Source organism: Anolis sagrei, chromosome X (assembly GCF_037176765.1).
Source record: "Anolis sagrei isolate rAnoSag1 chromosome X, rAnoSag1.mat, whole genome shotgun sequence".
Classification (NCBI taxonomy): domain Eukaryota; kingdom Metazoa; phylum Chordata; class Lepidosauria; order Squamata; family Dactyloidae; genus Anolis; species Anolis sagrei.
The window spans coordinates 97,651,141-97,664,404 of record NC_090034.1 but is presented as its reverse complement, the minus strand read 5'-3'; the positions used below and the strand labels follow the sequence as shown (position 1 = coordinate 97,664,404).

At 42.2% G+C, this 13,264-nt stretch overlaps 1 protein-coding gene across 2 annotated transcripts; it reads left to right on the top strand.

Moving 5' to 3' along the window:
* Positions 1-1,226: 1,226 nt before the first annotated feature.
* Positions 1,227-13,075, top strand: LOC132780572 (cytochrome P450 2G1-like). Of its 2 annotated transcripts, none has more exons than XM_067460909.1 (9): positions 1,227-1,551; positions 3,467-3,646; positions 3,735-3,884; positions 4,509-4,669; positions 6,975-7,151; positions 11,201-11,342; positions 11,570-11,757; positions 12,175-12,316; positions 12,678-13,075. In XM_067460909.1, the coding sequence occupies exons 1-9, from the start codon at positions 1,314-1,316 to the stop codon at positions 12,857-12,859; spliced, it is 1,560 nt and encodes a 519-aa protein (XP_067317010.1). In that variant the 5' UTR covers positions 1,227-1,313; the 3' UTR covers positions 12,860-13,075. The 2 variants fall into 2 exon arrangements, with proteins under 2 accessions (XP_067317010.1, XP_067317009.1); XM_067460908.1 differs by having other exon boundaries at positions 1,230-1,497.
* Positions 13,076-13,264: the final 189 nt, after the last annotated feature.

The following is a 13,264-nucleotide window of genomic DNA, read 5'->3' as shown; positions in this document are numbered from 1 at the left end:
GCTGGACATCTATGTTAGAATAATTCAACAATCCTTCAATCTGAATAGCGGCATGTATTTCATATCTGACCCCAACTTTTGACCATAGGCATGCTTCATGAAATATGCACCGTGGTCCATTTAACTGGTATCCTCCTTTTAAATAAATTTGTTCCTTTTCTACAACTCTATTCAATGGTTAAAGAAATTTCCACTTCCATTTTTATATTTTTATAGGTAGCTGGTGATACCAGGATTAGGTTTGTTGTAATAGTCATCAGATATGGGAGGGCTTCAGGTCTCATCATCCAGCGTCAGTCCCTGCTGGAATCCCACCAATATTTTAAGTTGGTCATTGTGGTTATGTGTGCCAAGTTTAGTCCAGATCCATCATTGGTGGAATTCACAGAGCTTTCCACATATGAGTGGGTTGCAATTCTCGTCATCCTCTGCCAAGCCCATTCTAACCTCCCCGGTATTTAAACTTGGTCATGATGGGTGTGTATCAAGTTTGGTCTAAATATATAGTGATTCACAGTGCTGTCTGAATGTGGGTAGACTACAACTCCCATCAACCTCTGACAGGCCCATGAAACCCTGTGACTATTTTAAATCACTTAGTATGTGTACTAAGTTTGGTCCAGCTCCACCATTGGCAGGATTGAAACAGCTCTCCATATGTAGGTGGACTGCAACTATCACTATCTTCTCTCGAGCTCATAAAATCCTTTTGGTCATGATGGCTATGTGTATCATGTTTGATCCACTACACATGGGTAATCCGATGGAGGAAAACTATAGCTCTCATCATCCTATATCCATTAATGATGGGATTCACAGACTCTTTGGATGTGAGTGCACTATCCCTTCCAATCCTACCAAAATCCTGCTAGATTTTCAAGCTGGGTCATAAAGGGTCTGTGTACCAAGTTTGGTCCAGATCCATCAAGCCATCTAAGAGCCGTCCCACTACATACATAAATATTTTGATTTGTATCATAGCACTGTCCTTCCCTCTGGATCTTTTGTTTTGTTGTTGTTGCTAGTCATCTCAATTACCAGGCATGATTTTATTGCAAGGGTTCAAGAAAGCTATGCATGATTTTTCCTGCAAGAATAAAGAAATTTAAATGTCTACATGCCCTCTGTGATAATAAAAATGATTAACTGGGAAATAAATTATTAATCTTGACTCTGGTACCAGAGATAAAACATCCTATATGTGCATGTAACATAGTTATGTAAGGCAAAAGGAGGGGCCCAATTCAGGCCAAATCAAATACACAGACAGGGCACATTCTGGGTAAAGGAGCATAAGGAGTGCAAACTCCATCATGGAGCTATTCGGAGCAGTCACCCTTTTCCTTGTCTTCTACCTGTCTTGCCTTGCCATTGTATCATTTAAGAGGAAATTATCAAACAAGGGGAGGCTTCCTCCAGGACCCACTCCCTTGCCTCTGATTGGGAATTTCCTACAGATCAAGTCATCACAAACCTTAAAATCTCTCCTCAAGGTGAGTGACTTTAACCATAATGTTGAATGTATGACATATAACATCTTATTGTCCTACAGTTTTTAGAAACAGGCTCGGGTACACAGTATTAGCCCACTACTGAGAAACTTGGTAGATTTATTTATTTTATCTACTATACTTGTATACCGCCTTTCCCAGCCTATCAGCAACTAGATCTTCCCAATTCCATCTAAAAAATTTTACTAGAGGACAATTTCCTCCACATGACGTTGGCTGTTGCCCAGTTTCTCCCTGAGGTAGCCAGGATACCTTTCTGTATTAGATTTCAGCTGAAACTTGACCTGTATCTATTTGCAGTGCCTTTACCCTTGTTCATGTGCATCTTGTATTAAACATCGTCCTGCGTTTAATTAGTTTTATCATTTTTAATCAGTTTGCAGTTGTGCACCTTTTCCCCACAGAGCCAGTTGGGTCTTTGGGCTGTAATAAACGTTTGACTGACATGTGGAGTGACTGTGTCATGTATATATGTATGTATGTATGTATGTATATACCTACCCTTGTCAACCTCTCAGGGCAGTGTTTCTCAACCTGGGGGTCAGGATCTTGAAAGGGTCACGAAGGGGTGTCAGAGGGATCACCAAAGACCATCAGAAAATACAGTATTTTATGTTGGTAATGAGGGGTTCTGTGTGGGAAGTTCGATCCATTTCTATCATTGGTGGGGTTCACAATGCTCTTTGATTGTCACTGCCTTGGTCCTTTCACTATTGGCTGCTACTTCCTGGCGGATGTCAGGTGGTGCAAAACCGGCTAGACAGTGTAATTTCTCCAGTGGTGTAGGGCGCAGACACCCCGTGATAATGCGGCATGTCTCATTAAGAGCCACATCCACTGTTTTAGCATGGTGAGATGTGTTCCACACCGGGCATGCATACTCAGCAGCAGAGTAGCATAGCGCAAGGGCAGATGTCTTCACTGAGTCTGGTTGTGATCCCCAACACAACATGTGTAGGCTACATCCATTTGAAAGGACAGCAGGGAGATGCAAAAATGTTCCTTATCTTGGATCAGTTACAAGCTGACTTTGATTTTTTTTAATGTTCATGAGAGTGATTGTACCAAAATAATAATTAAAAAAGAAGAAATAATTGTACCAAATAGAGAAATTGGATGTCAGCTGCATTAAGATCACTACTGACAGAAAGGTCATGAGTCCAAAGCCAATCTGAGTCGGAGTGAGCTTCCAACCAAATTTGTGTAGCTTGTTGTCGACCTTTGCAGCCCGAAAGATAGTTGCATCTGTCAAGTAGGAAATGTAGGTACCACTTTGTGGGGAGGCTAATTTAACTAATTTATGAGGCCATAAAGATCAGCGAGCATGCAGGGAATGTGGAAGTACTTCATCAGTGTCGCAGATGGACGGTGAAGCGACAGCTCCCCTGGTGGCCAGAAAAAGTTGGAATGTTAAATAGCCTCTGACTGTCTGTCTATATGTGTTGTGTGTCTAAGGCATTGAATGTTTGCCTGTATTGTAATCCGCCCCGAGTCTCCTGCGGGGTGAGAAGGGCGGAATATAAATACTGTAAATAAATGAATAAATACCTTAGGCCTCTATCTAACTAGTCTAGGCAGTCATAAAAAGACTTTTTGTAGAAAGGAACTTCTTTGTCACAGGTTTGTTCACCCCTGGACTTGGATTCCTTTCTTCCTGAATGGAGACAAAAACACCTGGAGTGGATTTCAGTGATGAAAATGCCTTATGCCAAAAGATATAAATAACATATTTTGACCATTACTCTAGACAAGTCTCAAATGCTTGATTTAAATGAAACAGAAAAGCCCCATTAAGATTCATTCTACTCTGAAATTATTCAATCATAAACTAGACCTTCTTCACTCTGCCCCCTTCTGCTGTAGGACTCGAAGCCCACTGTCAGATATGATCATTTCAAGGAACACTGTTACAAAAGATCTGCCAAGTTCAAAACAGGAGTGTTTCTAAATAATAGATGGTTTTCCCACACAACTGAGTGAAAGGTATGGCCCCGTGTTCACTGTCTATTTTGGAACACGACCAGTTGTGGTCTTGTGTGGACATGATGCTGTGAAGGAAGCCCTGATAGACAAGGCAGATGAATTCAGTGGAAGGGCCACCAACCCAACCCTAGAGCGGACCTTCCAAGGACATGGTGAGCCATTCCTATCAGCTTTGCTATCACAATACATATTTTCTGCTACATCCTGTTAGCTGTTTCATTTATTTCCTTTTTCATGCAGGGGTGGCCTTTGCCAATGGAGAGCGTTGGAAGCAACTACGACGATTTTCTGTCAGTGTCCTGAGAGATTTTGGGATGGGGAAAAAATCAATTCAAGAACGGATTCAAGAGGAGGCCCAGTTCCTGCTAGAGGAATTCAGGAAGACTAAGGGTGAGTTGAGCTGTAAGGAAAAGCAATCGTTGTTTTCATTCTCCAGAAGAAAAGGGTATTTCACTATGTTAGAACATGTAATCATAGTAAAAGATATCAACCACACCAGTATTTTCCATTTTGGCATTTCATCAGAACTTTCCCCTTCATCCAATTTTTCATCTTCTGTGAATTTTGCGCATAACTCTAAGGATGGGATCCTCTTCTAGGAGATGTAGCTATGATGATCTAGTTACAATGCCTTAAGTAAGGTGACCTATCTACATGCTGCATGAGACCCCCCCCCCCCCAAAAAAGACCCTTAAAACAGAGAAATCACCAGGGTCTAGAAGGAGTGGGTGGTGAGCAAGGATCCATACATTCCTCTCTTTTAAATGGGGCAAATTACAACAACAACTGAAAAAGAAGGGTCCTCTTAGGTACCAGAAAAAGTGCTGGACCAGAAAGAACTGGATGCCTCATGGCTCAAAAACTTGGTCTTTTTTTTTTTTGGAGGATAGTATGGTATAAAAGATAGGTTTGGGGAGCACTTTAAAGCAACTGTCACAGAGAATGTTTCCAGGTACAAGGAAATATGAGGCTTTTCAAGGAAACACATCTTTTCTCTTTGTTCTTGAACTTCAGAGAAGCCCTTTGACCCTACCTACTACCTCAGTCGGACTGTCTCAAATGTCATTTGCTCTATTATTTTTGGGGAACGCTTTGACTATGAGGACAAGGAATTCCAGTCCCTCATGGAGATAATGAATGTTGCCTTCCGGGAGATGAGCTCAGGCTGGGCTCAGGTAACTCATACCTCTTCTTCTGTCTATTACAGTGGTTCTTAACCTGTGGGCCACAGCCCACTGGTGGGCCATGAAACCGAAAATAAGGTCCGTGGCTCTAGATTATTACATATGGTTTTCTGTGGGTGAGCAGATGGCGACTACTGGATGGCATATGTTCTGTATCAGAAACTAGATCTGATGTGGTCTATCCAATGCAATTTTTTGAATCAAGACCCCAAATAACCAAACTGAATCTAAAGTTGACCAAAATTAGATTTGTAACCCCTTTGATAGTAATGTTGGAGAGCGGTCCCTGATCAAAGTGGTTCCTGGTCAAAAAAGAAGGTTGGGAACCACTGGTCTATTAGATCAATGAAGAAGGTTCTGGGTGCCATCTTCTAGTATGTGAATGGAATATTTCCACCTCAGAAATGTTGAGCTAGCCTTTACTCTAGCATAGCTGATCTATATGTTCTTCACATACATTTGACTGATTAATCAATGTATCTGCTAGGCCTCTGCAATCAATGAAAGAAATGCTTTGATGCTCATTACTAAATTAGGCAGGGGTGATGAATTGTTTCTAAAATGTTTCTAAAATATTGTTACGAGTTTCATAACTATAACAAAATAATATTTTTGTTACTTTTTGTTAAGTAATTGAGCAAGGAAGGAGCTTATGGGACTCCTTACTCCCTCATTTTTATCAGGATGAAACTTCCTACAATGGTAGAACACATTTACCACTGTAAACCCAACCCTAATTTCAGAACATTTCACTCATTCACTGATTTTTGGGAATTTAAAAATGTTTTTAAAAGCAATATTTTTAAAAAAAAAAACTGCAAGAGTTATCACCTCTAATTTATATTTTCAATGATACAACATAACCAGGGTATCATTCCCTCTAAGTTTCAGAAAGATTTGCACATCCACTGATTTTTGGTGGGAATTTTAACCAACATAAACTTAACAGTACTATTTCTCTGGAAGACCCCAGGAGCCATCCAGTCCAACCCCCTTCTGCCAGGCAGGAAAAGCAAGCACAGCCAAAGCACCCCCAACAGATACCCATCCAGGTTTTGAAATAATAATAATAATAATAATAATAATAATAATAATAGAAAACCTTTTGAATTTCTGCCTCTCAACTTTGCCTACCTCCCAGGGTTGATTCAACTCCCAACAATCCTCTTTTATCTAAAAATCCCTTTAGAGAATAAACAGTTTTCCTCCACCAAAACTTTCAGGTAGGAGAAGGAGGCACAAGGTAGTAAGCAGAATTCTGGGAAATGTAGTTTGAGAAGGTGAGGAGCCCTGTGGCAGAGAATTCAAAAGGCCCTGCCCTAAACTATATTTGACAAATGAGTTACAAACAAACTTTTACACAGCCCTAGTATCTGCAACCATTCATTTGTTTGCTTCCCCCCCCCCCCCCTATATGCAGCTAAGTTCTTCAGAATTCCTTAATACATGTTCCTCTACATTCTCTTGGTTGGAGCACCTGAAAGAACACCTCTTTTGAAATCTACAGTTCCTCCAATATGACTCTAAAAGTAGATACATTGATAAATCAATGAAAGAGAAAATATGGACCTGGTATGCCAGAATCCCACTAGAGATTCCTCAGGAGAAAATTTAAAATCAAAGCCATGAATATTAAATATGCAAAAATGAAAACCAAAAATGAGGAGGCTGACTGTATTTCACTTTATTGTACCTTGTGCGCATTGTTAGTCAATTTCCTATTTTGTTGATGGGCAGGATATACGTTTATGAAGGCTATCTGGTGCATCTCATATGGTGTACTCTATGCAGCTGGCACATGAAGCTTACGAACCTAATTAAATTAGCACAAAATTAAATGGCATATTCAGTTCCATATCTTCCCACTGTCCCAAAGGCAGCAAACTCAGGGAAAGGATTCCTACTGCTGTCCCTTACTGGTAGGAAGTGGGACAGGGTGAGGTGAGGTGCTTCAGATAATGGAGAAGCCATAGGTTTTACCTTACTTGAGGGAACACAAAATTACAGTACAATTTCAAATGCACAAGTGTCTCCCTCAAGACATGACAATAGACAAGTGGTGGGAATTTGGAGGATGAAGCTGAAGAGCAAGGCAATAGCTTTCTGCCTGCCGTGCAAAATGAGACTTCAGCAAGGTGCATTTCCATGGATATTTCTAAATGTGCATAGTTCACCTTAAACAAAAATGATACTACCAACTCTAGACATTCTCCTGGGCCAAGCTAGGAGAGCAATGCTAATGAGAGGGAGGAACAGGGCATATCACCAACTGGACATCTTTTGTCTTCTCATGCAGTTCTATGATATGTATGTCAGCTTTCTGAAGTATTTCCCAGGACCACCCACCAAAGTCTATGATAGCATGGAAAAAATGAGGCTCTTCATCGCCAAGAAAATGAAGAAGAATAAAGACACCTTTGATCCCAACTTCCAACGGGACTTCATCGATTGTTTTGTCACCCAGATGGAAAAGGTATTTGGGAGTTTCATGAAAGATATGAGGTTCTCCTAGATCTAGGCAACCCTGTGTCTTCCAGATTTCCTCTTCCTGACACATACTACCACATGTTGGATAGATCAACATGTGGTAGTATGGTTTGATAACACACATTAGGTCAGGAAATCAGAATGTATTACATCATATCCACCATATCCTATCCAAAGAGATATTCCATGTAATTTTTTTACTAGGTGACAATATCCCTCATGCGATCTTGGCTGTTGACAAGTTTCTTTCTGAGGTAACCAGGATAAGATAACTTCCTGTGTTGGGCTCAGGCTGAAACTTGCCCTGTATCTATTTGTAGTTTCCTTGCACTTGTTTGTGTCCTGTATTTAGTTGGTCTTATTGCTTTGTTGGTCTGTTTGCAGTTGTGTACCTTTTGTCACTGAGCAAGTTGGGACTCTGTACGGGTGATTTGAAGATCTCCTAACTCCAGCAATTTGATGTCCTCCAGATTACTCTCCCTGACATGTGTCTATGCTGTTGCAGGCTTATAGGAGTTTTAGTCCAAAACAATTGTAAGGCACAAAGCTTCCTACCTTGCTCTGAGGCCATCATTTTCTATCTTGATCATACTGATCAAGACAGAAGATGATGCCAACACATTTCTCAGAACCTTGCCATTTATACTGCTGGGTGTGGCTTTGATAGGGAACATTAGGCCAGGAAATCAAAATGCATTATGATCATATCCATCATATTTTACTCAAAGAGAAATGTGCAATGGTTTTAATCAAGACTGGTCATTTTGTAGACTCTGAAACTGCTGCTAGCAGCCAATATTGTTCTTAGTTTACATTTCAAGTACAACATGAAATGCAAATAGATTCTGATTCCCATCTAAAAGAGATTCCGTCAAAACATTGCCCATAAGAACTGTTCCGCAATAGAACGGAATGCCTGGAAGAAAGATAGATATTTCTTTTTGGAAGTCTTCAAAAAGTGGTTGGATGGGGAATCTTTTAGATATCCTTTAGTTGAATATTCTGGTACACTCCTTCTATACCTGGGACGTCGTCCTCTTCCACCGAGCGCGCAGCTTCGGGAGGGACGCACATGGAGCGGTGAGGGAGGAAGGGGACACCCGCCTAGCCAGCCAGATCAGCCGAATCAACCCTGGCGATCAATGGGGTGACAGATGTCGCAGCCAGATCGCCCTCACATGGATGTTGACTAGGGTGAAGGAGAAGCTGCAGAAGTGAGCTGCTCCAAGGCATTTTAAGGCATTTTAAGGAAGCTTACCACTTCCAGTTTTTATCTCTTTTATCTCTTTTATTTTTATTTTTATACTCCATCCCTGCAACTCATCTCTGCTTCTACAAATGGGAAACAAAAGAGACAAAAACAAAAACAAACGGGCAAGGTCCAGCCCTGAGCCACTCAAGCAGCATAAACCTTCCAAACAACTAAAGATAGACGACCTTGTGGGAAACGTGAGTACACCAGAACTGTATCCATTAATTACCGATAACAGTTGCTTACCTTCGGATAAAGAAAACTTAAACTCCAGCAACAATTCACTAGTATTCCAGGAAGAAGCGTCCTTGGGGCTGTGTGGAGGAGATACTCCTGGAACAAGCCCACAAACTGTTGAGCTCAAACAATCTGAGCTAGTAAATCAAACTAACCCCACCAGTGCTTGTTTGCTGACTGCGAAAACAGTGGCATATATCTTTGAAAGATTTAAAAGTATAACAAGCCAAATTGAGCAGTTAAGGCTCTCTTTTGACTCTTTTACCCAGAAGAATGAGGCCCCAAAGGGAAGCTCAGTTCAACCAGCTCAAACGGTCAGTATGGGGCCCAGAAGGGAGGCAAATACAATGGATGAAAAACCCTACTCAAAGCTAGTTAGAGGTTACTCATTTACTTCTACCAAGTGTAATAGAATCCTGCAAGCAAACCAGATAAGGCTGCGAATTGCTAACAACAACATAAACAAGGGTAGATGGAGATCATACAGAACCACCAGAACATCGCTGGGCCAGCTACTACGTATACCCCCTCCAAGTGTGGACCTAATTAAAGTGAAATGGTTACCCCAAGTCTCTGCAGACAAGACCATTGAAATTACTTTTGAGCAATCAATACTACCATCTATGCTGATGAAGATGAAGCTCTTCTTGCTCAAATTCCAAATAGTTCCATTGAGGGTTTTCCGTGATCTGGACATTAGCCCACCGATAACTCCCATGCACGGCGACGACATGCCTGCATCAGTGGGCAAACCCAGCCTACTAACCTCCAGGGAGGCTTCCGGAAAAAATAAGCCACAGCCCAGTCCAGCTAAGGCTGTTAGCAAACCATCACAGAAGCACCCCACGAGCCTGAGCAATGCAGTCTGCAGCGATCAGCGAGACACTGATCTTGGATTGGGTCACCTCAAGACTGCAGCGACCACTATAGAGATCCCGGCTGAGCCATGGGCGGGCTTAATGCCCACTGTAGAGTCCCCACAGGATGAAATGGACTTAGAAGTGGCCCCTATAAATGACCTTCTGGTGCTGGAGCCGAACGAGAAGGACGCGACCCGCACCCTGTCTCCAATTCAGGTCCTGGTCCACAGGAAGGATGGCAGCAGCCCCCCTACTCATGATCTATTTCCCAGGGAAGGAAAGAGTGCACCCCCTACACCACTGCTGATTAACACTACTGCCAAAGAAATGCAACAACAACAACAGCAACATCTGCGGCAAGGCAGAGAGGAGAAAAGAGATTCCATGAACAGCTGTGTTTTCAATGGGGATATTGGAGGCATCGCACTAGCCTCAGATATTACTCCTGAGAAAACCATCTCAGCCCCTAGCCCGGTACCTACAGCATCTGTAACCCAACTGGAAAGAGTGCAATGACTAAACTCAAGCCCAAAAACTCTATTCATATCGTGGAACATAGCGGGTTGGGGGAGGAAAATATCCAACTGTTATTTCTTAAAGTTCCTCAAAAGCGCATCAGTAATTGCTCTACAAGAAACCTGGGCCCAAAAGGACATCGATATCTTAGGGTACCGCATATTTAATCTACCAGCCACCAAATCCAAGAGCCTTGGCCGCCCCAAGGGTGGGTTGGCCATAGCCATCGCATCAAACATAGCTGCCTCCAGTCTAACAAACCTCCCACCATTGGCACAAGCAGTCCAGCTAACTCTCGCATCAAGAAAAATCGTTCTTGTCAACACCTACATCCCAAGCAGCAAGGGGAAAAATGAAACAGCCAACCACTGGGACAAACTAACATCCTTCATATTAGGCTTAAAGTCCGAGAATCCCTCTTGTGATTTTATTATTGCGGGCGACTTCAATGCTAGGGTGGGGGCTAGCCTGGAAAACCTGATGAGAGAGGAGGGCTTGGATGAAGACCCCTTCTACTCCTTACTAACTCCAGAAGCCCGACACTCTAAAGACCAAGTATGCAACCAAGCCGGGAAATGCTTGCTCAAAATGGCCACACAGCTTAACCTATTTTGGCTAAATGGGCTTATCCAATTTCCCAACGCGGACGAATATACCTTTGTGTCTTCAAGAGGTTCCAGTGTGATAGACTATCTTTTGATCTCACCCTCTTTGACAAGCAGCATTGATTCATTTGCTGTAGGAAACTATTTACTAAGTGATCATCTCCCCCTCCTCCTCACCCTGGATTTAGAGCAAGGTAATTTCCTTGCTCCCGAACAATCACATCAACAACATACTAGACTGAAGTGGAACGAAAGGACGAAGGAGATGTGCCTCAACTTATTAAGCTCTAACCTTCCAGCTCTAAAATTCTAGGATTTGAGTGACTGGGAAGGAAATATGTAACTTGACTGGCCTTCTGGGTTGTTGCAGATTTTTTGGGCTGTATGGCCATGTTCTAGAAGCCCGAAAAAAACTACAACAACCCAGTGATTCCAGCCATGAAAGCCTTCAACAATGCATTGTCTAGTCTTGATTCACCCTCAAAACAGAACACACTTTCCCATACTTGCTATCAAGGGCCTTCCTGGAGTGCTTTCACAATGCTTTGTTCTTTCCTATTTTTAGGAAAAAACCAAGCCAGGGACTGAATTTAATGAGAAGAACTTAGTGCTTACTACCCTGAACCTGTTTATTGGTGGAACAGAGACAGTCAGCTCCACCCTGAGATATGGTTTTCTGTTTCTGATGAAACATCCTGAAGTTCAAGGTATGGAGTGATGGGCAATGGCATGGGGAAAACTAGTTGCCTCTCCCCCTCCACGCCTAGGGCAAAGGCCCTCACATACAGTTTCAGGGTTCTTCCCAAAACTGGTATTCATAGGGTTGTTGTCTCGGAAATAGATGTTCAGTTTGCTTCTATAGACATTAGAAACTGAGCTGCCATTCAGAATTCTTAATCTGAAGATTAATTCATGACTACCATCTGTTTGACAGCAAAAGTGCATGAAGAAATTGATCGAGTAATTGGTCACAATCGTGTCCCAAACATTGAAGACCGGAGCCAGATGCCATATGTGGATGGCGTCATCCATGAAATACAGAGATGCAGTGATCTCCTTCCCATGGATGTGGCCCACAGGGTTATCCGTGACACTGAATTCAGAGGATACCTTATCCCAAAGGTATAAGCAATAAGGCTTGCAAGTAACCCCTAGCAATATGTTGTTCTGATAAGGTGATCCGTTTTTATGGATTCCATCCCCCTTCCTCCAAGGTCATCTGCAAGTATCATTTAGCAACGCAGCATGTCTTCATGCAGCGTAAAATTTGCCAATGGATCTTGTTTACTGCTAAATGTTTTGGTGTCTCTTAAGGAGTTTGAAAAACATTTAATGGATAGGATAGTTCTGTCATAGTGTTGCCTTACTCATGATACTCAAACCATCAGGAAAGGGTAAAGTGCTGTCCATTACAATAAACATTTAAATGGTATTCATGGGCCACTAAGAGATGACAAACTATGCTCTGCTCTAAAACATCCTGGTGACACTCCTGAAACATTGAATCTCCCTCCACGATCCTGTTTCTTTTTTCTACAGGGGACAGAAATCTACCCTGTTCTCAGCAGTGTCCTTCATGACCCCACAATGTTTAAAAGACCCTTTGCTTTTGACCCAGAGAATTTCCTGGATGAGAATGGCCGTTTCAAGAAGAACGATGCCTTTGTACCATTCTCCTCAGGTATAGTTCTCTCATATACTTCTGACCCCTAAAATTGCTTTCCCAACATTTTCTCATCTCTCATATATTGGACCATAAGATCTCACAAAGACGTCCATCAAGAGATGTTGCTGCAAAGCAATCAAAGTTGTGGTGCCGATTTTGCAGTCGGTTAGTCATGGCCAGAAAAGTGAGGTTATTGATAGAATCTGCTTGAAGTTCATTGCTGGTCATGAGAGAAAGTCCATAGAATCCTTTGGTTTATTGGAGCAAGGCAGGATGCTTATACAGTAAAGAAACCACCTAAGTCTTCATTAGAAGACATTTGAGAGAAATCTCTCTATGTCATTTCCTCCTGATGATTCTCCTGTTTTGTTTGCAGGGAAGCGGATCTGTCTGGGTGAATCTTTGGCCCGCATGGAGCTTTTCCTCTTCTTCACCACCATCCTCCAGAGTTTCCATCTGAAGCCCACTATCCCCCCTGAAGACCTTGACCTCACTCCTCTGGAAAGCGGCTTGATCACTGTCCCACCCTTCTACCAGTTCTCCGTCATCCCACGCTGACCCAAAGGGCTCATTGTCTACAGCCATAACTTCCTTACAGATGTTAAATACCACAGCTTTTGTTTTCAGCTCCATGAAGAGAGTAATGAAGTCCATGATTCACTGCAGACCAAGATATATGCTTTCATACTAAAATACTATAATCCTCTATTCCCTGTTTTTATCACTGTACCTAAAGAATATGTAAATCTTGAAATATAAAATATAACAACAATATATTTCTTGCATTGGACTGATCTGCAATCAATGGATCTTTGTGGCCACTGTCCAGCTTCCAGCTAGTTCCTGTGGTGCCGTGTAGGTGCTCTGCATGGAACCAGGTCCCTGTAATCAACCTCCTGACCAGGCTTAGATGGCTGTGTGGAATCAGCCTAAATTACACAGATATCTTGTTTTGTTGTTGAT

What these genes read in the sequence shown, in the direction of transcription:
- LOC132780572 (XM_067460909.1), top strand. Translation starts at nt 1,314, where the DNA reads ATGGAGCTATTCGGAGCAGTCACCCTTTTCCTTGTCTTCTACCTGTCT. An exon ending in TGAGCTCAGGCTGGGCTCAG is followed by an intron (nt 4,670 to 6,974) that starts GTAACTCATACC and finishes CTTCTCATGCAG; the next exon opens with TTCTATGATATGTATGTCAG. An exon ending in GAAACATCCTGAAGTTCAAG is followed by an intron (nt 11,343 to 11,569) that starts GTATGGAGTGAT and finishes TCTGTTTGACAG; the next exon opens with CAAAAGTGCATGAAGAAATT.